This window comes from Pongo abelii, chromosome 1 (genome assembly GCF_028885655.2).
Source record: "Pongo abelii isolate AG06213 chromosome 1, NHGRI_mPonAbe1-v2.0_pri, whole genome shotgun sequence".
Taxonomy (NCBI): Eukaryota; Metazoa; Chordata; class Mammalia; order Primates; family Hominidae; genus Pongo; species Pongo abelii.
Genome location: NC_071985.2, coordinates 216509716 through 216532071, shown reverse-complemented (window position 1 = coordinate 216532071; position 22356 = coordinate 216509716). Strand labels below are relative to the sequence as shown.

General features: G+C 47.8%; 2 protein-coding genes across 3 annotated transcripts in view; both read right to left on the bottom strand.

Annotated features, from left to right (window-relative positions):
• SDHB (succinate dehydrogenase complex iron sulfur subunit B) overlaps positions 1–5360 on the bottom strand; it is a 35338-nt gene extending 29978 nt beyond the window's left edge. The window contains exon 1 of the mRNA XM_002811409.6: positions 5058–5360. Within this exon, the coding sequence (XP_002811455.2) occupies positions 5058–5129 (72 nt within the window). The 5' untranslated portion in view covers positions 5130–5360. The remainder of the gene's footprint in view (positions 1–5057) is intronic.
• Positions 5361–18954: 13594 nt separating this feature from the next.
• PADI2 (peptidyl arginine deiminase 2) overlaps positions 18955–22356 on the bottom strand; it is a 51232-nt gene continuing 47830 nt past the window's right edge. For both annotated transcript variants that reach the window (XM_002811408.5, XM_054556164.1), the window contains exons 15-16: positions 21206–21334; positions 18955–20399 (exon numbers count right to left, since the gene is read on the bottom strand). In XM_002811408.5, coding sequence (XP_002811454.3) covers positions 20166–20399; positions 21206–21334 — 363 coding nt within the window. In that variant the 3' untranslated portion in view covers positions 18955–20165. The remainder of the gene's footprint in view (positions 20400–21205; positions 21335–22356) is intronic.

Here is a 22356-nt window from a genome sequence, read left to right as displayed (position 1 = left end):
TTTATATTTTTAGTAGAGATGGGGTTTCACCATGTTAACCAGGCTGGTCTTGAACTCCTGACCTCAGGTGATCCGCCCACCTTGGCCTCCCAAAGTGCTGGGATTATAGCTGTGAGCCACCGTGCCCAGCCTTTATTTTTTATTTTTATAGACACATGGTCTAGCTCTATTGCCCAGGCTGGAGATCATGGCTCACTGCAGCCTGGAACTCCTGGGCTCAGGGAATCATCCTGACTCAGCCTCTCAAGTAGCTGGGACTATAGATGCACACCATCATGTCCAGCTAATTTTTGTAGAGACAGGGTCTTGCCATGTTGGCTAAGCTGGTATGGAATTCCTGGGCTTAAGCAATCCTCCCATCTCAGCCTCCCAAAGTGTTGGGATTACAGGTGTGAGCCACTGTGCCTGGCCTTAACTTGGACTTTTTTTTTTCTTTTTTGGAGAGTCTCATTCTGTTGCTCGGGCTGGAGTGCAGTGGCGTGATCTTGGATCGCTGCAACCTCCACCCCCCGGGCTCATGTAATTCTCTTGTCTCAGCCACCCGGGTAGCTGGGATTACAGGCATGTGCCATCAAGTCTGGCTAATTTTTGTATTTTTAGTACAGACAGGGTTTTGCCATTTGGTCAGGCTGGTCTCGAACTCCTGGCCTCAAGTGATCCACCTGCCTCGGCGTTCCAAAGTGTTGGGATTACAGGCGCGAGCAACCGTGCCCGGCCCCTAACCTGGCTTTAAACAGAATCTGGGACTGGAGTATAATCCCCTAGTTCTTTTTTTTTTTTTTTTTTTTTGTGAGACAGTCTCACTCTGTCACCCAGGCTGGAGTGGAGTGGCGAGATCTCTCTGCCTCCTGGGTTCAAGCAATTCTCTTGCCTCAGCCTCCTGAGTAGCTGGGATTACAGGCGCGTGTCACCACATCCGGCTACCTTTTTGTATTTTTAGTAGAGATGGGGCTTCACCGTTTTAGCCAGGATGGTCTCGAACTCCTGACGTCGTGATCCACTTGCCTCAGCCTCCCAAAGTGCTGGATTACAGGTGTGAGCCACCACGCCAGGCATAACCCCCTAGTTCTAAAGCCTGATTTAGTATTGTCAGTGGGCAACAGGCATTAGGCTCTATCAAGCTGGGTATCAGAACCACAAGGCATGTGGGATGACTGTGGTTACCTGCAATGAGGTTTTCCCTTCAACATTTCTTTATAATATTTAAATATCTGTTTCATGTCCACTCTACACGGATAACTGATCATGTATTAGCTTTCCAAAAGAGATTAAGTTTGTATTAGAGCTAATTTAAATTTTTAAAAAGTCTTATCATATGAATGATGTGAAATAAGAGCAATGCCAGGATGTACTACACTGAATACCTAAGTCAATATATCCCAACATCAGTTTTGGAGTGCCCCAAAATGTCATTATTTTTTTTTTCAGTACAACTAATTTAAATTTGTTTTGCGTCAAAAATGTATTTTATAGGCCAGGCATGGTGGCTCATGCCTGTAATCCCAGTAATTTGGGAGGCCGAGGCAGGTGGATTACCTGAGGTCAGGAGTTCGAGATCAGCCTGGCCAACATGGTGAAACTCCATCTCTACTAAAAATACAAAAAAATTAGATAGGCATGGTGGCGGGCGCCTGTAATCTCAGCTATTCGGGAGGCCGAGGCAGGAGAATTGCTTGAATCCGGGAGGCGGAGGTTGCGGTGAGCCGAGATCGCGCCACTGCACTCCATCCTGGGCAACAGGGTGAGCACGACTCTGTCTCAAAAAAAAAAAAAAATGTATTTCATACAATATTTGGTAGGGCAAAGGGGGTTTACCAGAGTGAAAGAAGATTCTGAAATCAAAATCACCAGAGGTGGTCATAGTTCTGAAAGTGATGGAGCTTTGCTCATCTTGAGGTCTGTACAAAGAGTTAATTCTCAGGATTATGTTATCTGTGACCCACCAAAAAATGTGCTGAATACATATATCTAAAAATTTGCCAGATTTCATTCATTGAACCTTTATAATGTGTCACACACTGTGCCAAATAATCTCTAATCTTTATAACATCTCTATGAAAAATGTTTTGTTGTTCCCAGTTAAAAGATGAGGATAGGATCATATAGCAACACAGGTCACTTGATTCAAAAATCCAACCTTTTAGCCATTATAACCAGTAGTGAAAATGCAAACATAAAATGGAACAGTGCAAAAAGATAATTCCATTTCACAATGAGATCCAAGGAACAAGAGAAGTTGTAACTCTAATCATACAATGAGACTATATGATTTTTTCCCCTTGTTACCTGTCCAGCAATTTATACTACAAATCCAAAATGAAAGAGGGCCCCTTGAAAGCATTTTTACGTTAATCTACAAGACTAATGAGTTTTCAAGGCAGAAAGTACATTTCTAGGAAATCTTGGATAATATGAACTTCATAGTTTATAATTCAAGCAAGGTAAGCAACAACTGAACTGAGAAGGGTGAATTCTGAATGGTGCTGAAGGCTGGTTGTTGTTCCTCTAGTAAAGTGTCCTTAGGGTGCAGGCTTGGAGTTGGATGGAGTGGATAAAGATTTGGAGGCCAGAGAAGAAGGTGGGGAAATAGAGAGGAAGAAGGCAAAAAGGACTGTATGAAGATGAGCCTGAGTAAAACACAAGGTGCAGGCTTGCTGAAAAGTGTGATTGGTGATGCTTGAAATCCAAGCTCTATCACTTACTAGCTGTGTATTCTTCTGCAAATTATTAGCTTTTCGGATTCGATTTCTTCCTCTGTAAAGGGTGGGTAGTATTAATATTTGCCTCATAAGATAACCGGGGGGAGGGGAGGGTCAAGCTTTTAGCATAGCCCAGAAAATAATTTTTGCTCTACAAGATTGGCAAGCTTATCAGTCTTTGTATTATTCTGATTTGTAAATAGGTATCCTAGCCCTGCCAGCCTAAAGAACAAGATGCACATTTTTTAAATTTTTTTTTTTTTTTGAGACTGAGTTTCGCTCTTGTCGTCCAGGGTGGAGTGCAATGGCGCGGTCTCAGCTCACTGCACCCTCCACCTCCCAGGTTCAAGCGATTCTCCTGCCTCAGCCTCCCGTGTAGCTACGATTATAGGCACCCACCACCACGCCCAGCTAATTTTTGTATTTTTTTTTTTTTAGTAGAGACGGGGTTTCACCATGTTGGCCGGGCTGGTCTCGAACTCCTGACCTGAGGTGATCCACCCACCTTGGCCTCCCAAAGTGCTGGAATTACAGGCATGAGCCACTGTACCTGGCAAGATACACACTTTTAAGTAGGTGGTTCTCGTCCTAAAGGAGTTCATAGTCCAGATGAAGAAATAAGGCAACACAAACAATAGTTAATATATTACAGTCAAATACTTAAAGGCAGAATTGTGGTTCAGTGGTCAGACTATATACATAAAAAGAATTCAGAACATGAACCTGAATGTTACCCACAGGTAACACACCAAGCTCATTACTGAATTCTTTTGAGGTGGCTTTTGTGGGTATAAATGTACATTCCCACAAGGAAGGGGAGGCCTTCGGGCTCTTCTATTTTCTGTTGCCCTCAGGAGGCCCTGCAAAGGCCTTGCCTGAAATTACAACAATGACCTATGAAACTAGCCTTTTCTACAATGCATTCTTAGAAGAGGGGCTTGAACTCTCTCTCTCATTAGTGGGGCTCTCACAATTTAATTGTTTGCTCAGCAACTATAAAAGGAACAGGTAAACAAACTCATTATCAATCATCAATTTAATACTCAGAGGATGTCAGCTTGAGACTCTGGTAGGCTGTCTCCTTCCTCTATCTCCCCTTTTCAGAAAGGCTGATGCAGACAGTGGATGCAACTTCACACACAGCATGCTGGATAGAACTAGGATTGGAACATGGCCAATACGTACTGTGTTATGCAGCCATAACAGGTACTTAAGATGAAAGATGTCCTCATTTAAGTGCAAGAGAGGAAGAAGAACTAAAATTTCTTGGACACCAACCATGTCCCAAGATCTATGCTAAGGAGTTTTTCCGGTACCATGTTAAAAAACTGCCTCAGGTCTGCTTCTTGGGAATGTGATATTTTGAGCAAGCCAAAAATTTTCTTTCTGGGGGCCTCAAGTTTTCAAAGCTCCAAAAAGGAGGGTAAGAATTCTTGCTTGCCCACCTTAAAAGGGTTGTTGAGAAGCCCAGAAGAGGAACAGACTTAGAAAGGATTTGCAAATCCTTAGTCCCTTATGTATACAAAAGCAATTTCCCTTCCCCTTCTAAATGTTCCCACTTAGAAGGCAGGTCAGAAATGTGTTGTTTCTTGGCCATACAAGGGGCGTGGGAAAATCTGTTACTGCACATGGCATAGTAATAAACAAGAACAGCGCCAAGCTCTCTACCTGTCATTCCCTGTCAACTCTATGAGGTCCGTATTATTATATGACCTTTAGAGTCAGAAACACTGAGAGGATACTAGTGAAACTGTGGTGACACTGCTTTAAGGAACCCAGTCTTTCCTGCAACCCCCACCACCCACCGCCGGGATCTAAGGACGTAGGGGGCTGGGTGCATTTCCCTCCATCTCTCCCTTCCCCTGCCCTGTCCCCAACAATTCACATGTCCTTTCCTCACCAATCCCGGTCCTCAACCTCGCACCCTTGAGGAGTTACCTCGCTTCCCAATTCCCATCCTTCACACCCCGCAGGTCTCCCTCTTCTACAGAGGCGATAGTTTGGTGGCAGAAAAAGGGCTTGGAACTCCAATGTCTGGATTCAGAATCTGGTTCCAGCAAGTCATTCGCTTGCCATGTGACCTTGAGCAATTTAAGTCCCCTTTCTGAACTTCCCCCCCCCACCGCCCCCTTAGCTGTAAAAAATTGCCCGTGCCCTAACTCACAAGCTGCTGCGAGGCGCAGAAAGATAACTGACAGGGATGCTCCAAGCCAAACCAAAGCACTGCACCACGGGAGGAGGTCCTCCATCTCCCTGAGGCCTTGCCCTACGCTTCCTTAGTCTCTCCGCAGCCCCATCAGCTCCAGGCAGTCTCTGTGGCTTTCCTGACTTTTCCCTCTCTGAGGCTCCAGGACTCACCTGCAGGCAGGCTCCGCCAAGGGTTGTGGCCGGTAACCGCCGCCTCAAGGAGAGTACGACCACAGCCGCCATCTTGGCTCCTGACGTCAGCCCCACCCCTTAACCCCGAGGTCGCTCTCCGCCGGTGTCCCGTCGAACATCGCGGCGCCCAGCCTGCATCCACTGAGGACCGGCTAGCCGCGTAGGAGCAACCAAGTGGGAGGCGGCTTCCGGTTTCCCGGGTGGGAGGAGGGAAGCCGGGGCAAGCACAGCGAGCGTGCGCAGTAGCGCAGTAGCGGCCATGCCCATTTGGCTTCTCCCAAGGTGACCTTCTCAGAAAGGGGCGGAGTCTGAGAGGCAGGGCGACTTTCAGGGGGTGGGGCTAAGACTTAGATGGGGCGGAGCCATCCTATCCGGGTCCCTGCCCCGATTTTAACCCCTTTATTTCTGGAATTTTTGTTTGTTTGTTTGAGATGGAGTCTCGCACTGTCTCCCGGGCTGGAGTGCAATGGCGCGATCTTGGCTCACTGCAACCTCCGCCTCCCGGGTTCACGCGATTCTCCTGCCTCAGCCTCCCAAGTAGCTGGGATTACAGGCGCACACCATCACACCCGGCTAATTTTTTGTATTTTTAGTAGAGACGGGGTTTCACCATCTTGGCCAGACTGGTCTTGAACTTCTGACCTCGTGATCCGCCCACCTTGGCCTCCCAAAGTGCTGGGATTACAGGCGTGAGCCACTGCGCCCGGCCAATTTTTTTTTTTTTTTTTTCAGACAGGGTCTCACTCTGTTGCCCAGGCCGGTGTGCAGTCTTGGCTTACTGAAGCCTCGATTTCCCAGGCTCAAGCGATCCTCCCACCTCAGTCTCCAGAGTAGCTGGGACTACAGACGTGTGAGCCACCATACCCGGGTAGTTTTTTTTTTTTTTTTTTTGAGATGGAGTCATGGAGCCTCGCTCTGTCTTCCAGGCTGGAGTGCAGTGGCGCGATCTCGGCTCACTGCAACCTCCGCCTCCCGGGTGTAAGCAATTCCCTGCCTCAGCCTCCCGAGTAGCTGGGATTATAGGCGTCCGCCATCATGCCCGACTAATTTTTTTGTGTTTTTCGTAGAGATGGGGGTTTCACCATCTTGGCCAGGCTGGTCTTGAACTCCTGACCTTGTGAGCCACCCACCTCGGCCTCCCGAAGTACTGGGATTACAGGCGGTACTTTAATAATTTTTTTTAAAAAATTATTTGTAGAGATGGAGTCTGGCTATGTTGCCCAGGCTGGTCTCGAACTCCTGGGCTCAAGCAATCATCCTGCTCCGACTTCCCAAAGTGCTGGGATTACAGGCGTGAGCCACCATGCCTGGCCTTCCTAAGAATTTGTCAGTCTTATTCATCTCTGACGCTTACTGGCTTGAGTCAGGCGTTTCTGTTGCATACTGTGCCGCTTGCCCGAGGTTGCCCAGGTTTCCTCACTGAGAGTCCCAGACAAACTGGGCAGCTGGTGAATGAGCTGAGGTGATTTCAAGGGTGGCTGGCAAAGGTGCCATTCTTTTGTTCGTTCATTCATTCATTCATAAATACGAATGGAGTGGCTACTATGTGGCAGGCACCAAGCGCTGGGATGCTACAGGGAATGAGCAAGCCAGGTGGTCACTGCTCATTGAATTTACTCTCTAGTGGTGGAGACGGCAAGTGAGCAGACAGCTAGACACTGTGAGCTCTGTTCTGTAAGAGAGGGTGTGCCCAGAGAAGGACACCCAGTCCTTGGTGGCTTTGTTAGCCGTTTAATATAAGAAACCATTTCTACTCTGTGCTAAACATTATGGTCCATTATCCCACTTAATCCCCACAGCAGTTCTGTGAAGAAGGTTTTTTGGTTTTGGTTTTTTCTGAGTTTCCATTTTAGTCATCTCAGCTTCTTTTTCCAGCCCCCTCCATGGATCTGCTCAGAGCTGGCCTCACTCTTGGGACTTACCTTGGGCAGGAGTGGCCTGGGGCCTCCAAGGCACCTGCCTCTTCAGTCACCCCAGGTGTTTGTGTAGATTGTTAACCTTGCAGGTCCTGGGGTTTCGTAGGAGTGATTTTTTTTTTCCCCTTTCTGCCTGCTTGTTTTTGACATGTGAAGGGTGCCTTTCTATAGTCTTTGGTTTCCACTCTCACAGCTGATGTGGATGCTACTGGAGACACTGAGACGGCCAGGTGAATTGGCTGGATGGGCTGTTTCTGGAGTCCTTGACTGGAACCCCACTACACTGCCAGTGTGGCCTCATTAAAGGGGGTGTGTAGTGAGGTCTGAACCTCTAGGTCTAACCTGGAATCTTCTCTTCAAGGCCATGTGACCTTGGATAAGCCCCTCCCCATCTTTGACCTATAGTTTCCTTGCCTGAACCAATAGGGTGTTGGGCCCTCTGATTTAAGATTCTGTGATTCACGTGGCTGTCTTGTGGATAACTGGTAACAATGCTGAGGTCACCTTGACTTTCACTGGCGCTGACCCAGGACTGGAACAGGGCCCCTCTGGTCTGCCCCATGGGGCCTCTTGGGTCACCCAAACTGGCTGAGATATGGGAAGACTGCCGCTCTGTCTCTAACTCCTCCTAACTGAATTGTCGTCTGAGCTGAAGAAAGCTCTTCCTGCAAGGAATGCATCTCTAGAGAATTGGTCCTCTTAGCATTTTCAGGGTTCTTTCATCTCAAAGGCAGATGCCACCCCTAGATAAGCAACTACCCTTTTAGTTTGCCCAGGTCACCTTGGAAAAAGCAGTCTGAGGCCAGCATAAGTGAGACCTTGATTTATGGAGGGGCTCTTGGTGCCAATGGGCCCACATGCCCTGCAGTCACATCATTCCTGGGCTTCGTGGGGATTTGGGGAGCTTAAAGTTATGGAGGAATAAATTCCTGGGCGGCTGTACCTCCACCCTGGACTTTGGGATGCCAGAAAGTCACAGCTGCAGAAGGACTTAGAGATTTTCGTGGCCTGCTCCTGACATATTTTCCCAAGGTGTCCTCGTGATAAGACCCTAGGTTTTTTTGGTTTATTTCCATTTGTCTAGAGAGTGACATATTGCTTTTCACCAGACAGTCTGCTAGACACTGTATTTATACTGAACTTTATCACTTACAAAGGTGTTTACATAAAAAGTCTCATTTAGTCCTCATAACAACACTTTTGGGTTGGAAAAGCTGCCCCTATTTTCCAGACTCTCTCAGTGTTTGGACAGCAGGAAGACTCAACAGCCCTAGGTGAGCGTTTTGCTTTAGGAGGTCTTTCTCCCCCAAGAGCTGGAAATCATGTCCAGAATTGAAAATTAAAACCAGCCGGGCAAGGTGGCTCATATCTGTAATCCCAGCACTTTGGGAGGCTGAGGTGGGAGGATCGATCCCTTGAGCCCAGGAGTTCGAGACCAGCCTGGGCAACATGGTGAGACCCTGTCTCTACAAAAAATTTTAAAATTAGCCAAGCATGGTGGTGCACACCTGTAGTCCCAGCTACCTGGGAGGCTGAGGTGGGAGGATTGCTTGAGTACAGGAGGTCGAGGCTGCAGTGGGCTGTGATCACACCACTGCAACTCCAGCCTGGGCAACAGAGCAAGAACCTGTCTCAAAAAAAATGAAAATAAAAAACAAAATGAAAAAGCATTATGTTGTATCAACTGTCATTTGTACAATCAATTGTAGTCTGGTGTCTTGTAATTTAGGGCAACCTGGATGATTTCCCCCAGCTGGAGGGCGAAGGAGGGTTAGATTTAGGAGGAAATATCAGATATTGCCTGGGAGATTCATTTGCCTCTGGGAAAAACCCACAGCAACAGATTGCTGTGGTGGAGCTCTGGGGCCTTCTCATCTAAAATTTAGGATTTTTTTTTTTTTTTTTTTTTGAGATGGAGCCTCGCTCTGTTGCCCAGTCTGGAGAGCAGTGGCACGATCTCGGCTCACTGCAAGCTCTTCCTCTCGGATTCACCCCATTCTCCTGCCTCAGCCTCCCGAGTAGCTGGGACTATAGGCGCCCACCACCACGCCCGGCTGATTTTTTGTATTTTGTTTAGTAGAGATGGGGTTTCACTGTGTTAGCCAGGACAGTCTCGGTCTCCTGACCTCGTGATCCGCCCGCCTCGGACTCCCAAAGTGCTGAGATTACAGGCATGAGCCACTGCGCCCAGCCAAAATTTAGGATTTTATTTGCCTTTGGCTAGTGGGCCTCATCCTTTCCGTCTCCCTGGCTGTCTCCTGAGCATCTCCATCTGGGTGTCCCAATGGTCCTTTAAACCCAACCTATCCCAAACAGTACATCTCACCTGAGGAGTTTATACTTGTCTTATTAGCACCACCATCTACCGGATATCCAAGCCAGAAACTCGATGTCATCTTGATTCTTCTCCCCACCCCACGTCCAATCAACCACCAACTCTCACCATAGCCTCCAAGGCTCCAGGCTCCCCCGCTCCCCCGCGGGCCCTTCCAGTTGCTTCTGTCCCTTTAATACAGCCTGCTCTATTCTCCGCATCATTCCCCACCTCCATGCCTTTGCGTACGTCCGTGTCTTGGATCTGGAGTGTCCTTTCCTCCTCCTTCATGTGGCTGACTTGTCATCATTGAAGATTCAGCTCCGACTTTTTCCTCCCTTAGGAAGTCCCTCCTTGACTGTCCCTATCAAAATATCCTCTGCATATGCCATCCATGCATGCAACACCTGCTTTAACAATGACCCATTAATATGTCTGCCTCCCCAGACTATGGGCAATTTAAGGGCTTGACCCACTTAACTCTATTTGATTTTCTTCATATAACTTATTGCTATCTGCAAGTTTGTTTTTAATTCTTTTTTTTTTTTTTGAAACAGTCTTGCTCTGTCACCCAGGTTTAAGTGCTGTGGCATGATCATGGCTCACTGCAGCCTCACACTTCAGTGGTTAAGTGATCCTCCCACCTCAGCCTCCCTAGTAGCTGGGACCACAGACGTGCACCACCATGCCCAGCTACTTTTTAAGAAATTTTTGTAGGCTGGGCTCAGTGGCTAATGCCTGTAATCCCAGTACTTTGGGAGGCCGAGGCAGGTGGATCACTTGAGGTCAGGAGTTTGAGACCGGCCTGGCCAACATGGTGAAACCCGTCTCTACTAAAAATACAAAAATTAGCCGGGTGTGGTGGTGGGTGCCTGTAATCCCAGCTACTCGGGAGGCTGAGGCAAGAGAATTGCTTGAACGTAGGAGACTGAGGTTGCAGTGAGCCGAGATCATGCCATTGCACTCCAGCCTGGGCGACAGAGCGAGGCTCTGTGCCAAAAAAAAAAAAAAAGTTTTTTTTTTTTTTTTTTTGTAGAGATGGAGTCTCCCTATGTTACCCAGACTGGTCTTGAATTCCTGGGCTCAAGCAATCCTCCTGACTCCCAAAGTGCTGGGACTACAGGACTGTGCATCTGCGCCTGGGCTGTTTTTAATTCTTTATGAACATATTTATTGTCAGGGCCTCCCATGACTGACGTCAAGGACTCCCAGAATTGGAATAGACGGAATTGGCAAATCAAAACGTCAACCAGCCAGCGGCACAGATCCTTTCTAGCCCCCACCTTTGATCGTTCCCATCTTTGATCGTTCTCAGAGAAGCCTTGTCCCTTATGCTAGGGCACTCGGTGGTCATCTGTACTAAGGTTCATGGGGATATTGGGGTGACTAATGATGGTAACTGCTACATTTGGAGGACATACTGTGTACCAGGCCCTATATGCAGAACACTTTGGGTACATGTCCTCTCTGTAATCATTTCATCAATGGCACAAAGTAGGGATTACTATTCTTCATTTACAGTTGATGCAACTGAGCCTCAGAGAGGGTCAACAACTCACCGCAGGTCACCCAGCAAGTAGGTCAGCCTCTTCTGTTAGGTAGGTGGCTGGGCTGCAGGCGTGCGCCTAAGGCTTGTGGGAACATGGTGGTTGCAGCCACTCTGGTCCACCTGCAGAGGGTACTGCTGCCTCATAGAACTACCCAGGGCTCCCTACCGGACCTTGCCAACCTGCCCTTAGAAAGGCCTTATCTAAACTCTCTTCCCTCATCCCATGCAAACCCCACCATATAATTAGACTTCTCAAAATATTCTCTTCGAGTGGGATGGGGACAATCATAGGCTACAGTCTTCTCCAATTTCAAGAGCAGCCTCTATGGAACTCCCGGAGCAAAAAAGTCATGAGCCACCCCCACTCCAGATGGGGCTGCGTTTCACACAGCTGAAGTCAGCTCAGCTGCTGGGACTTAGCAAGTGGTCCAAGGCTTTCTGGGGACTGTCATGCTGCTGGCCCTATAGCAGCACACACACACACATACATTTGGAGCTCACCCACCCTGCTAACTTCTGCCTCATTCCCAGATGCCTGCCATCACCAGCATACTCTCAAATGAGCAGTTAGTTTGTTCCTTTGGATGTGTGTGGGTGGGCACTTTGCAAACACAGTATAATGCCATGATCAAACGCCCTTTCCAGCCGAATCTGGATTTTGAGCACTGTTTTCTATCAGAGACAGAGCCATGCAAATGAAATGCAAAAACGAATAGTGAGTAAATATTCATGCGTAGCGGCGAGATGTCAGCCGACTGGAAACAAAAGTCAGAGAGCTGCAGAATGTTAAAGGCAATTTGACCTCTTAGGGAGGCTGGTAGGTAGAATGGTTAAGTGTGCAGGCCTTAGGGGTCTGAAACCCTGTTATATCAGCCATTTGCTCTGTGATCTTGAGCAAGTTGCTTAACCTCTTTGTGCATTCATTTCCTATTGTGTAAGATGGTGAAAAAGAAACAGTCACCTTGCAGGGAGGAGAATTAAATGAATTAGTGTCTATGGGGAGCCATCAATCTTAAATTGGTAGTGGAGAGCCCAGCTGGGGGAAGGAAAGAGGTAAAAGATAACTGTGCCTTATTAGGGGAAATAGATTATGCTTATCAGAATGGGAATACTTCAGCATACATACAATGTCAAGGATTTCAGGCAGCTCTAAAAAATTATTTTAGAATACTGTACGTATGTAATTAAATTCTCACTATGTAAAAATTTCAAGCAATATAGATAAAGCTTAAATCCCCTAGGTCACACTTCCTTTCCCAGGGGTGATTGCTATTGTCAGTTTCATGGGATTGCTTCTAGATTTTTTTCTTTGTATGTATTTACATATGTATGTTTCTACAGTAATCCATGGCTTTGCTTGCTGTTATTTTTCTATTTTATTTTATTTTATTTTTAGATGGAGTCTCGCTCTGTTTCCAGGCTGGAGTGCAGTGGTGCAATCTCGGCTCACTGCAACCTTCGCCTCCTGATTCAAGCAATTCCCCTGCCTCAGCCTCCTGAGTAGCTGGAATTACAGGTGTGTGCCACCACGCCCGGCTAATTTTTGTATTTTTAGTAGAGGCGGGGTTTCACCATGTTGGCCAGGCTGGTCTCAAACTGCTGACCTTGTGATCTGCCTGCCTTAGCCTCTCAAACTGCTGGGATTACAGGTGTGAGACACTGTACTTGGCCGTTTTTATTTTTAGAAAATGCAAATGATAACATACATGTTCTGCAAGCTGCCATTTTTTCATCAAGTGCTGTGTCTTGGAGGTCTTTCCATGTTAGTATGCACAGATCCGTTTCATCATATATGCTGCAGAATATTTAAAAGCAGGGCTGTACCATGGTTTGCTTTATTCCTCAGGCAATTTCTTAAAAATGTTTTCCCTGTGAGTTTAATATCAATGAAGAAATATGTTACCGTCAGCTTCCTAAAACACAGGATTGATCACGTGACCGCAGTGACCTCAAACCTTTAGAGGGTTTCCAGGGCACTAACCCTAGTGTTTCCAGCATGACTGCAATCTGTATTTTAGCTACTCACTATAATCACAATTTCCCAGACATATTACACACCTGGACCTCTTTCTGTCTCTACTCAGCTTGGCAACCCCTCCTCCCCTCTTTGCCTAATCATTCATTTCTACATTCACTCAGCAGTCATTCATCTTAGCACAAATGAACACCAGGCCATCCTTGGTCATTCTCCCAGCGGGAAAGATGTGTGTGTGTGTACACAGATTTTTGTACCTTATTCATTCCTCCATTCAGCAAGTATTTATCAGGTGCCTATTCCATCAGTGTGCCTCTCTGCTCTCCTGTCTGTCTCCCTGACGCAGCTGTCAGCTCCTTGAGGGATTAGATCATGTCTCATGCACAGGGCTTTCCAGGGAGAACAAACACCCTGGTTTGCCGAGCATAGTTCCGGATTCTTCTGTTGCCCTGGTGGAATTATTTGCAGGGCTCCTCTGAGCTCTCAGAAATGCCCTGGTTTAGATGAAAAATTGTAGGATCACTGGTTTTACACACAGTAGATGCTTGGCAAATGTTAATGGAAAAAAGTGAACGGATGGATGAATGAACATAATTTGCTTTTCACGATTTAGAGATGCCATCTTACTCTGAGCTGAGGACTAGAGAGAGAACATACTGAGCTACGTAGAGGTCATTTCATTATGGGCCTTATTGCCTTAGAGGGGTTTGTAGGAATCCTATAATCTCTAGACATCTTGCTGGCAGGTAGAGGGGATATCTTGTTGATAAGATTCTTCTAATAGGACACCTGACATGCTAAAAACTGGTGCAAAGATAAGGTAACATTTGTGAATGAAAGAATGCTAAACTTGGGTTAGAAAGCTGTTTCTTTTTTCTTTTCTTTTTTTCTTTTGAGACAATGTCTTGTTCTGTTGCCCAGGCTGCAGTGCAGTGGCATGATCTTGGCTCACTGCAACCTCTGCCTCCCGGCTTCAAGCGATTCTCCTGCTTTAGCCTCTCTAGTAGCTGGGATTATAGATGTGTGCCGCTGCGCCTGGCTAATTTTTGTATTTTTAGTAGAGACGGGGTTTTGTCATGTTGGCCAGGCTGGTCTTGAGCTCCTGACCTCAAGTGATCTGTCCACCTTGGCCTCCCAAAGTGCTGGGATTACAGGCATGAGCCACGGTGCCCGGCTAGAAAGCTGTTTCTGAGATGTAGTCAAGAGCAGGAGCTCAGTGGGTGGGCTCTGGAGCCAGACCACACAGGTATGAATCCCAGTCTGCCATTTCCTGCTGAGTAATCTTGAGCAAGTCACTTCCTCTCTCTGAGCTTCAGTTTCCTCATCTGTAATGTGGGGATAACAACCTCACAGCTTAGTTTTGAGAATTAGATGAGATGAAGAATGCAAAGCATTAGGTTGAACCATCAAAAATCGCCTCTATTTGACCATTTTGACCTTCCAAATGGGATTCCATATAGTTCCACCTGGTCGGAATGCAATCAGTGTTTAAGAAATGTTTGGACTGACTTTTCTGCTTCCATTGCCTAGCTGAACAGATGTTTCCTTCTTTTATTCAAAACACATTTGCTGAGCATCAACTATGTGCCAGGAATTGCCATCAGTAGGAAAACAAAATATTCCCTTTTTTTTTGTTTTTTGGGATGAAGTCTCGCTCTGTCCCCCAGGCTGGAGTGCAGGGCGCAATCTTGGCTCACTACAACCTCTGCCTCCAGAGCTCAAGCGATTCTCCTGCCTCAGCCTCCTGAGTAGCTGGGATTATAGGTGCCTGCCATCACACCTGGCTAATTTTTGTATTTTAGTAGAGATCAGGTTTCACCATCTTGGCCAGGCTGGTCTCGAACTCCTGACCTTAGGTGATCTGCCTGCCTTGGCCTCCCAAAGTGCTGGGATTACAGGCATGAGTCACTGTACCTGGCCGGAAAACAAAACATTCCTTTTAAAGATTGAACGTATCTCTTCAGTTCTTCAGTAGCACAGTAGCCTGTGCATGGGGCCTTAGCATGCTGCTCAGAGACTGTTAGTCGTCTTTGGGTATAACCAGGGCTGTCAGAAAGCAGACCTTTGCTTGTGGAAGGTGAGGGATTGAGGCCAAGCTGGCGTGGCCTGAATGCAGCAGTTTGCTTAGAGACTACCCAGAGAAGACCTTTGCTTTTTCAAAGATCAGGGCTGAAAAAGAGCCCAGCTGGCCAGGGGGATGGGGTGAAGGTCTTTCACATTCGGCCAGGCTTGAGACAAGGCTGCAGAGCTGGGCTTTCTGCCTGGGGGCATCCTTTTTCTGCATGTCCAGCTGGAGAAGGTATCCTACATGCTGCCATTTGGTGTCACTCCTATATTTAGTTGCTAATAACTTTTCCATCAGCCCCTTGGACCTGATACCACTTGCGTGAGGATCCTGCATGAATCTCACTGGAGAGGCAGATTCATTCCTGGCTGCTTTTTGTTTCGGGGGAGAGACCTCCCCACAACCACTTCTGTGGGGTTTTGGCTATGCCAAGGTGTGGCTCAGATCCCATCTGGAATGCTGGAGGAATCTGAGATAACGAGCAACTCTCACCTGGGACTCCAAGTACACATTTTAGATTAAATGCAGAACCAAGTTGTATCCACAGGAACAGTGAGGGGAAAAAGAGGACCTGGTGGGGGGTTCCCATCTTGACAGTGGGCAGAGGGGGCCTGGCCAAAAGCAATCATCTTGCAGAGAGAGAGGGGGGTCCTGGTAACTTGGCAGCAGCCATGGTTCAGACAAGGAGACTTTCTGGAAGGGCAAGGGTCTGCATACCAAGGCCAGTGATGGCTCGTATCTATTTTACATTTCTCTTTTCAGTATTATAATAATAAACTTTTATTAACCATTGCAGTCAAACTAGTGGACTCTGGGGTTTAAGGAATGTGCCTATTTCCACAATTGGCACTCAGCCTGGCAGACAAGATTCTAGAACAATACCTTCCAATATGATAGCCACTTGTGGCTATTGAGCACTTAAAATGTGGCTAGTCTGAATAGATGTGTGATATAAGTATAGAATACACGTTAGATTTCAAAGACTTACTACCAAAAAATGAGAATGTAAAATATCTCATTGAAATTTTACAATTTAGATTACATGTTGAAATGATAATGATTTGGATAGATTGGGCTAAAGAAAATATATTATTAAAATTAATTTCACCTGCATTTTACTTTTTAAATGTGGCTACTAGGGAATTCAAAATTACATTATGTAACTTGTATTATATTTCTATTGGAAAGTGCTGTTCAAAAGTCTCAAGGTGACACTCAGCGACCCTGAGGTGGGTGATTGGCCAAGATGTGAAAACATCACCAGGATGAACTTGTTGAACATCCCAGCATCCCTTGGGGAATTGCAGAACTAGATGGGTAGGAAATCTATGAAAGATTGGCCTTGCAGTGGCTTGGACCACATTAGTTGGGTATAAAAGGGGATTTCAGCAGGGTGCTGGCTCACGCCTGTAATCCCAGCACTTTGGGAGGCCAAGGTGGGTGGACCACAAGGTCAGGAGGTCGAGACCATCCTGGCCAACATGATGAAACTCCGTTTCTACTAAAAATACAAAAATTAGCTGGGCATGGTGGCGCTTGCCTATAATCCTAGCTAGTCTGCAGGCTGAGGCAGGAGAATCACTTGAACCACGGAGCCAGAGGTGGCAGTGAGCCAAGATCTTGCTACTGTACTCCAATCTGGCGACGGAGCAAGACTCCATCTCAAAAAAACAACAAAACAAAACAAAACCAAAAAAAGGGGATTTCAGAGGCCTGGGCCCCTGGGTTAAGCCTGGGAGTAAGTGAACCAGTGATTCTCATTTTGCAGTGGCCCCTTTAAAATAGTGGCACCAAGACTTTGGTCCAGAAGCTCAAGACGGGACTAAGGAGTGAGAAGGGCCCCAGGTGTCTCCCAAAGAACTTGGAAGCAGCTTCTAGACTCAGCAACCAATCAGGTGACTCCATTTTAGGGCCTCAGGAGTTTGTTCACAAAGACCCTGTTAGATCATGGTTATGTTGAACGGATTTTCATGCCATGGGTCAAATCACAAATACTTGTGTGTAATAGTTCTTTATTAAAAGAACACAACATCACCCAGAGCAATGGACACGGCTGGTGCCCTGCCCAGACCCTCTTCTGGTTGCGGCAGAACTTGTCACAAGCTTGTGACTTTGTTCCTAATCCCAATTGTGATCTTTAGATGGTTGCCTATGAGCTCCTGGTGCCCCCTCGCCCATTCAGAGGGCCAGAGTCCCCAGAGCCAATGACTGGTGCAGGCGGACAAAGATTCAGCCCCCAGACAGGACAGTTCAGAGGTGCCATTTATGCTCCAGAGCTCTCCAGGGATCGGTCTGAGGCTTCACCTCACACTCTTGTATTGTTTCTTCCCTTTCCTTGGCCTGCTCCTCCAGTTACCATCTTAGTTTCTCCTGGAGGCTCCTTTTTTTTTTTTTTTTTTTTTGAGATAGGGTCTTGCTCTGTCATGTGGGTTGGAATGTAGTGCAGTGGGACGATCGTGGCTCCCTGCAGACTCCATGTCCTAGGCTCAATCGATCCTCTTGCCTCAGCCTCCCAAGTAGCTGGGACTACAGGCATGTGCCACCATGCCCAGCTAATTTTTTAAATTTTTTATAGAGATGGGGGTCTCACTATGTTGCCTAAGCTGGTATGGAACTCTTGGGCTCAAGGGATCCTCCTGCCTTGGCCTCCCAAAGTGCTGAGGTTACAGGCATGAGCCACTGCGCTGGCCACTTCTTAATAAATCACTTGTTCCCGAATGCTTATCTCAGGGTCCGCTCCTGGGGAACCCCATCAGAACAACATAGTCAGACTTTATTGTGGGTACTGGTCTTGACCTTCGGTGGTGGCCATGTAATATGCAGTCACCAAGTGTGTGGGGGATTCCGAACCCTCGAGACACCTATGCTGAGAGCCCAGACCCTGTGCCCAGAACAGCAGGGGCTGCAGGACCAGGAGGGCCCAGTGTGTGGCTTGCCTCACTCCAGGCCGTGTCTATGAAGCAGCAAAGAACATCACACCAACAGCCATATGACTTCCCCTTGGACCATTTATTTCATTGTTCTTTAGTCGAGCTCTTCCCTAAACATCTTTAGATCTCCACCACAGGCTCTTTTTCAGAAATTTGAAACTGTGTTCTTCTAGCCGTCTTCACGACATCCCCTGCCCTCTTACATAAGATATTTCAACATCAAGGTGGAAACAGGAACTTAGCTGAGTTTTGCAACAGAGAAGCGTATTCTAGGCCGACGTTTTTAGAAAGTGGGGGTAGGGAAGAGCCATGAGTCCACAGGGGTACATCCACACCGAGGGTCGTCACACTGGGTGGGCAAGTGAGATGGGAACGGGTGTGTGAGTCCTGGGAGCTTCAGAAACATCAGAAATTACCGACATCATTGGGGAAAGCCTTAGAAAAATCTATAAAGACACACTGTCTGCACATGGGAGGTGCTCACTTCCCCCTAATGTAGACTAAAAAAAAAAAAAAAAAAGAAAGAAAACCCATAAACCCACATTAACCAAACACACACACACATGACAAACTCTAAGTCTCCAGACAGACACCCTCAAATAGGCACTTGGTGTTTTCAGCTCTGGGGCTGGAGAGATCTGGGGCTTTGGCCTCCAAAGGCAGGAGCTGCTGTCCCCAGAGAGGACACAACAGCTTCTGGATGCTCTGGGGACTCATTGGATGGGTACTGGCCAGCTAGATGGGAAGGGGGCCTGTTTAAAGAAGACCCCCCTCCCCACTGCCCATTTCACCACGACAGTGACTTGCTGGAAGTTTTGTGCCCTGCGGATTTCTGAATATAGTGGACTGGCATTTCTAAAGAGCGCATCACTGAAGGGGCAGAGGCTGGCCTTTAAATGTGGGCTTTGCATGTTGGGGAGTGATGGGTTCCATGCCAGTAGGGACCAGGTCCAGACTGCTACTAACCACTGTGTTTGCAGAGCCCAGCGCCGTGCCTGGCGCTTGGTGGCATACAACAAATGTTTGTTGAATGGTTGAAGGAAATAATCCCAAATGAAAATCTTGTTCCTCCAAGAATATAAATTACATTATAACCTTTTCATTGGTTATAAATTGGCTCTTCAAAATGGGGTTATAATTCATTTATTCTTCTGGCCCTGAAGGAACTTTTAAAGATGGAAACTGAGTCTTTTCAGTTGGAGCCAGGGCATGAATCTGGGTATGTCCAAATGAGAGGGTCTTTGGCAAATGCACTGGTGAATTTCAATGGGATAATCAAACCACCCCCAAGTTGGCAGCTGACCCAGAACTGGCTGTTGGGCTGGAGGGCAGGCCAGGGTCCTGATGTGTTGGATCTGATGTCCGGAGAGGAGGGGCTGGTCACTTATTATGCCCCGGGGAGGGCCTGAATCTGGCTGCTGGTGAACAAGTTCTTGTCTAGCTGCCTGGACAGATGGCACCAGGAATAAAAAGGAAGAAAGTGAAGGCAGTGGGAGGAGGAAGGTCAGGGAGCGGCCAGAGAATCAAGGACCAGGCAAGAGAAGATGGATATGGCTGACCAGGGGCATCTTTACACATTGAACTCTCAGGTCACAAGTATGCTGGTCTGGGGAGAAATCCTCATGCATGTGGGGGAGCCTGCATCCCTGAGACAGATGAGGCAAAAGGAGCATCCCACATGTGGGGAAACCTGCTCAGATGAAATGCTTCCAGGAAGGTTCTAAGCTAACTTACTGGACCCTCAGGGAGTGGGGAGGACTAGCCAACAGTGTCCACACTGCAGAGAGAAAGCCAAGAGGACTTGAGAGGTTGGTAAGGAATGAATAATTGGGGGTGACCACCTGGAAACCCTGAGGGAGATGTATTTGAAATGACGATGGCAGTTTAAGATACGTCTAGGGTCCCGGGGTCCTGGGGTCCCTTTCCATGGATTCTACCTTGATTTTCAGAGCATGGCTGCTGGAAGAACTGGCGATCCCAGAATCTCCTTCCCTTCTCCCCTCATTCAGTGTCAGATTAGAGACTCAAAATTCTTTGGGGAGCAGTCTGGGCACATGGTTTGCTGTGTTTTGTTGTGTTCTGTTCCTTATGTCAGGGCTATAGAGACACTGGCCCAGCTATTTTCAGCAGGGACAGAGTCGAGGCTCACTGGGGATGGCTTCAGAGGACACTGAGGCCCCTCTCAGGGAGGGCAAGGCACAGATATCCCAAATTCCACCCCACGTCCCAAAGGTCTCCCAGCGGGGCTGTCCAGTCCATGTCAGCAGAAGGCTCTGGGCGTGTGAGGGAGGGTCTGGAGAACTAAGGGAAGGAGGCAAACACCAGGGCCCCTGGCAGGTCAGGGCACCATGTGCCACCATTTGAAGGTGAAGGGCTTCCTGCGGACGTTGGTGCCACAGTGGACTTCCCCCAGAAATTTGTGGTAGGCAGAAATGTCATCGATGAAGGTGCATTCGAGGCCCAGGGGCTCCAGGAGGCCGCGCACGTGCATCTCCAGGCAGCATTCCTCCTCAACCTGTGGCCCGAACGGCTTGGGGATGCCCAGGTCCTTGTCCAGCACGATCATGTTCACCTGTGATGGGGGATTGTGATGGCAACAGCTTCCATTTAGTGAGCACCTACTACACACATGCCCGTCCTAAGCTCATGGAACCCTCACAGCAACCCTGTGAAGTAGTAACTGTGATTGGATAGGGACGGAGTGGGGCTAAGTCACTCACAAATGGCAGAGCTGAGGCAGAAAACCAGGCAATCTGCCTCTGTATATGTGTGGGCAAAAGCATTCACATATGTCTGTACATGTATGTATACATAGCTATATATGCATGCATCAGAGTGTACATGTACATGTGTATGAGTGTGCACACATGTATGGGTATGTATGCATTTGTGTGTGCATGTGTATTTCTGTGTGTGCGTGTGTGTGTGTATGTTCATGCGTGCATGTGTGTTTCTGTGTGCATGTGTGTGTATATATGTCCATGCATGCACGTGTGTTTATGTGTGCACATGTGTGTATATATGTGTCCATGTGTGCATATGTATTGTTCTAACCTCTTTCTATGTTATGGAAGACTCCCCTCTACGTAACAGGAATCCCTCCTGTACATAAAGGACTTTTAATCTTTTGCACAGCACTTTCTTATCTGTTAAGAAAAAGGGTTCCCAGTATCCCAGTGAAACAGCTAGGATGAGCATATCACCCCTAGGAGGAAATGGAGGCCCAGAGAGGGCAAGTGCCTGAGGTGAGGTCACACAGCAGCTCAGCCAGGATTGGGACCTGGGCCTCCCCATTGGACAGCCTCAGCTGAGGGGTCCTTCTGGATCTGGCTGCCCTGTACTGGCATGGGGCGAGGGTTGGGGTCTGCAGGGCCTCACCATGTTTGGGAAGAAGGCTCTGGCGCGGTGGTCCTCGTCCATCTTGAACAGAGCGGGCAGGTCAATGATGTCCTGCTCTGTCAGTCCCAGCTCCTTCTTGAGGATGTCACGGTTCCAGTCCAGGCAGCGCTGGGTAGGAGAAAGGAGGGACGGCGTGCAGGTGAGGGGGACATACACCGGCTGCCTTGTCAACCCCATCCCTGTCTGCAGCACGAAGCCAGGGGCCCCGGCACTCCAGAGAGACTTCTAGCAGTCAGCGGGCGCCTCTGCAGCCTCCCCCTGGCCCTGTCCACCGGGGTTCAGGAACAGAAGTCATAACAGGACAGACGAAGGTCACAGATGTCAGAACAGCAGCTGCCATTTCCCGAGCACTCACTAGAGCCAGTCCCTGTGCTAAGTGCTTCCCACACAGCATCTCAGTGACCCCTCAGGCCACCCCATGAGCTGAGGATAACACTGATGATTTTGGTAATAACAAAAGCTAATGTGTACATGTGCCTGGTACTGTTCTAAGCGCATTACATAGATTGCCTATTTAAGCTCCAGCCCTGTAATATAGATGCTATTATTATTCCCTTTTAATTTTTTTTTTTAAGACTGAGTCTTGCTCTGTTGCCCAGGCCGGAGTGCAGTGGCACGATCTCGGTTCACTGCAACCTCCACCTCCTGGGTTCAAGTGATTCTTCTGCCTCAGCCTCCCAAGTAGCTGGGATTATAGGCGTCCGCCACCACGCCTGGCTAATTTTTGTATTTTTGGTAGAGATGGGGTTTCAACATGTTGGTCATATTGGCCTTGAACTCCTGACCTCAGGTGATCTGCCCACCTCAGTCTCCCAAAGAGTTGGGATTACAGGCATGAGCCACCATGCCCGGCCAAAATTTTTATTTATTTTTTTTGTAGAGACAAGTGTCTCATTATGTTGCCCAGGCTGGTCTCAAACCCCTGGCCTTAAGCAATCCTCCAGCCTTGGCTTCCCAAAGTTCTGAGATTACAGGCATGAGACACTGTGTCTGGCCCTCATTATCCCCTTTTTAGAGATGAAAGAACCAAAGACAGCCTTAGTGAGTTGCCCACGGTCCTACCTCCCCAAGTGAGGGGGCGGCACAATTTGGCACTTCTTTAACCCTGGGACTTTAGCCCAGGAGCAAAG